At 62.0% G+C, this 3,693-nt stretch overlaps 1 protein-coding gene across 1 annotated transcript in view; it reads right to left on the bottom strand.

Annotated features, from left to right (window-relative positions):
• Positions 1-3,693, bottom strand: part of LOC102754992 (low affinity immunoglobulin gamma Fc region receptor II) — an 11,179-nt gene that overhangs the window by 5,420 nt on the left and 2,066 nt on the right. The window contains exons 2-4 of the mRNA XM_015563555.1: positions 3,601-3,624; positions 2,340-2,587; positions 224-329 (exon numbers count right to left, since the gene is read on the bottom strand). Coding sequence (XP_015419041.1) covers positions 224-329; positions 2,340-2,587; positions 3,601-3,624 — 378 coding nt within the window. The remainder of the gene's footprint in view (positions 1-223; positions 330-2,339; positions 2,588-3,600; positions 3,625-3,693) is intronic.

Below are 3,693 nucleotides of genomic sequence, written 5' to 3'. Positions count from 1 at the left end.
ACGGTTCCCAGGGCAGGTTCTTCAAGCCTGGCTCTCTGCCCCTGGAGTTCTCCTGGGCCTCGGCCCCGCTGCAGCAGGTCCCGGTGGGTGGGTTTTTTGAAGCTTTCTCACTTTTTCCTCTTCAGCCAGATCTGTGCCCACAGCTCACATTGTCCCTCCTGGTGCAACTCACAGAGCAGAACCTCTCAGAGGCACGAAATGGCTCACAACTCAGGACACTCGCCTCCTGTCTGCTTGGCAGGCGGGCCAGTCGCGCACAGGCCACAGCCGGCTTCGCGCAGCCCGCCCAGCCCTGCCTGCAGCAGCTTCCCACTCAGGCTCTGCTCCTTCTTGGATACAAAAGCCTCAGTGATGTGAGTGATATCGGGGCTTCCCAGTGGCCTGTGGAGGTTTGAGTCACCCATTTGTCTGGGCCCTGTGGCTAGTCCAGGGCTGTGCTGGGGCGGGAGTGGGGGGGGTGCATGGCTGCCAGCCCGCTGCGGGGGTATTAGCATCGCCGCTGGACAACGGCCGCTCCCTCTCCAGCTACTGGAGGTGTCTGGGCAACAAGCACTGAGCTCTGTGTCTCCTCCTCAGCCAGCCGGCTGCCCAACAGCCACGCCGGGGTTTGCCCAGCTGACCGTGGTCGGCAAACTGCGGCTCATGAGCCATGTGCGGCTCTTTGGCCCCTTGAGTGTGGCTCTTCCTAAGCCTTAGGAGTACCCTAATTAAGTTAATAACAAGGTACCTACCTATATAGTTTAAGTTTAAAAAATTTGGCTCTCAAAAGAAATTTCAATCGTTGTACTGTTGATACTTGGCTCTGTTGACTAATGAGTTTGCCGACCACTGGCCCAGCAGGTGCAGAGAAGGCACGTGGAAGGCAGCGGGGACCGGAGGCGATGGCCGAGGGACAGCCAGCGGGATCAGTACGGGGCGGGCTGTGCTGGAGCCCAGCCTGTTTCTCCTGAGGCTGCCGGTGCCGCTGCTCAGTGGGGAACGGGTGGACCTGCGTGTGGGTGGCGCAGGGGGCTGCCTGCGTCGGGTCCCACTGCATCCCCGTGTGGCTGCAGGCAGGGCTCCTGCTCCCCGTGCCCTTCCTGACTCGGCTCCCCCACACCCGCCCCCGAGGAAGGCAATGACCCAAATGCCCCGGTTCTGGCTCCCTCCACCTGGACTCGTGGACTCTGGGGTGCTATTCCTGCCACCTCCTGCAGCTCGACTGAGGTTGAGGGACTGGCCTGAGGCCCGAGAGGAAGCTGAGCCACAGCAAGAGCCTGGTGAGAGGCCTGGGAGAGGCAGACAGAGGAGGTGAAGACAGGGCGAGGCCCTTCTCAGGGGAGCCTCGGGCTGGGGCTGAGCTCCCCACTGCCACGTCTGCCCCAGCCACACTGCTGGCCCCCAGGAGGCTGAGCACCTGCACGGGCTGGCCTGAGCCTACGCCAGGGCATTGGATGAGCTGGGAGCCCAGGGTCCGGTCCACCTGCCATAGGTTCCCAGCTGTGGCCTCAGGTACACGTGGGCCCGGCCTGGATGAGGCTGGGAGGTGCTGGTCCCAGGAGCACGGACTGGGTCAGAGTGGTGGGGCTGGGAGAGCTCCCGCCCCAGGACTGGCTGAGGAGCTGCGGCCAATGGTGGGCAAGGCCTGGGTGGGGGTCTACTGCTGTGAGGGAGCTAGGCACGGCTGCCTGCTGCTAGGCAGACCTGGAGGGCAGGCCCCCCAGCCACCCCACTGGCTGTGTACACAGTGACATGTGAGCTGCCCCTGCTGGAATGCCCAGTCCTAGACCTGATCTTCGGGGCCCTGGGGCCCCCAGGCTGGAGGACTTGGGTCCTCCCGGGGGCATCCACCTCCTGTGCTGGTCCTGGGGCCTGGTGTGGCCGTTGGTGAGGACTCGCCTGTCTCAGCGGGCCCCCTCGCCTCTCCCCTTCCTGGAGGGGCCAGGCCCTGGGCCTTCCTCTGGGCTGAGTCTGCTGGGAGCTTCTGAGGACGATTGCTGAGGGGAGGGGGCAGGTGTGAGCAGCCGCTCTGCATGGAGAACTACGTTTTGCCAGGAGGGTGAGAGCGCCCACTGGGTCGGCAAACTCGAGTGGAGCTGCCCTGTGTCAGGAGGAAAGTGCATGGAGGGTGGGGCAGGGATGTGAGACTGCTGGGGTCAGCACCCCACGGAGCAAAGGGGGAACAGACTCAGGGAAGGAGCCCACGGCTCCACGGCTGGGACTCAGCTGTGCTCCTGCCTCAGCTAGGAAAGTGGGGTTCTGTGAAGTTGTGGTTTCCTGCTGCTTCTCTCACCCCCGGTGGCCTGTGTGTGGCCTTGTCACCTTCTTGCTCAATCAGGACTGAGGCCGAACAACCTCACATACTCCGAGGAACCACATAGAAGCGAAGGCGGCGGGGGTGCGAGGGGAAATGACTGGGCAGAAACCACTTTGCTGGCCTTGAAGCTGTAGCTGGGCTGGACCTGGGTGGGGATGGCGGTCCCATCCTTGAACCACTGGGTGGAGTTGTCCCCAGGGCTGTGGGCCCCCTGGCAGCTCAGAGTCACGTTGTCCCCGGGGAACACCTGGAGCCACGGGGGCTGGAGGCTCACCACGGCCTTCGGGAGACCTGGCGGCAGAGAGAGGAGCGTGAGGAGCCGACGGAGCAGGTCTCGGAGCCCAGACAGGAAGCCCTGGGCCCTGCCACCGACCACAACTACAGTGGGACCTTGACTTAGGAGTTTAATTCGTTCCGAGACCAAGCTCATTAAGAAGCTCATTAAGGAGCTCGTTAACTCAAATTACTCTGTCAACTCAATGCAAAAAATCGGCAGAGAGACAGCTGGTATCTCAAAAAACTCGTTAGTCAGGACACTCGTAAGTCAAGGCCCCACTGTATCTGAGAAGGCCAAGCCTGCTCATGTGCCTCAAGAGCAAGGAAAGGGCTAGGACACAGGGCACATGCTCTTGAAATAGAGGTGCCTAGCTGCAGCACCCTAACCACACACACACACACACACACACACCCCTTTAAATGGAGGTGTCTGGACTCAGAACTGAATGAAGGGAGTGGTGGGGGTGCAGCATGAGAATTGGATGCCCGGTCTCTGTTCTGACCACATGTCCTTCTTTATCCCCGAGCACAGGCCTGTCCTCATACCCACACAAAGAAGGACAGGCAGAGGGAGAAAGGCCGGGCCAATGCAGGAGCCCTGGGCTCAGGCCCTGGAAGGGCCCCTGCCCCCGGGAGAGGGAGAAGCTCAGCCCATGGGGTCCCTCCTGCTCCTGCCCAGGCTCCAGACAGAGCCTTCAGACAAAGCAGAGCTTCATCAACATGAGGCTGAGACTGAAATTGCCGGGGCTCCTGTTAGATGGGATTGATTGCATTGGCGAGAGGAAGGCGATGGAGAGAGAAGGTGCAGTGATTTCTTGTGACAATATCTGTGCTGTGTCCCGGCCCATGTGCACCGGCTGCCTGGCCCTGGCCCCCGGAGGAGGGGAGAAGGGAGGAGGGGAGAGGGGAAGAGGGGAGAGGGGAAGAGAGGAGAGGGGAGGAAGGCAGGAGGGGAGGAGTGTTACCCTCCTGGCCCTGCCTAGGCGGGGTGCTGGGGCAGAGGAAGGGGCAGCTAGGTCGGGACTTACCAGGGGTCCCGGCCGCAGGAGCCGCAGGAGCTGCAGGAGAGAAAGCAAAGTCCTGCATCACTGTGAGTAACCACCGCCCTGCAAGCCCCGAGA

This window comes from Myotis davidii, unplaced genomic scaffold (genome assembly GCF_000327345.1).
Source record: "Myotis davidii unplaced genomic scaffold, ASM32734v1 scaffold1059, whole genome shotgun sequence".
NCBI lineage: Eukaryota > Metazoa > Chordata > Mammalia > Chiroptera > Vespertilionidae > Myotis > Myotis davidii.
Note: the sequence above shows the minus strand (reverse complement) of the source record. Positions and strands in the feature narration are given on the sequence as shown.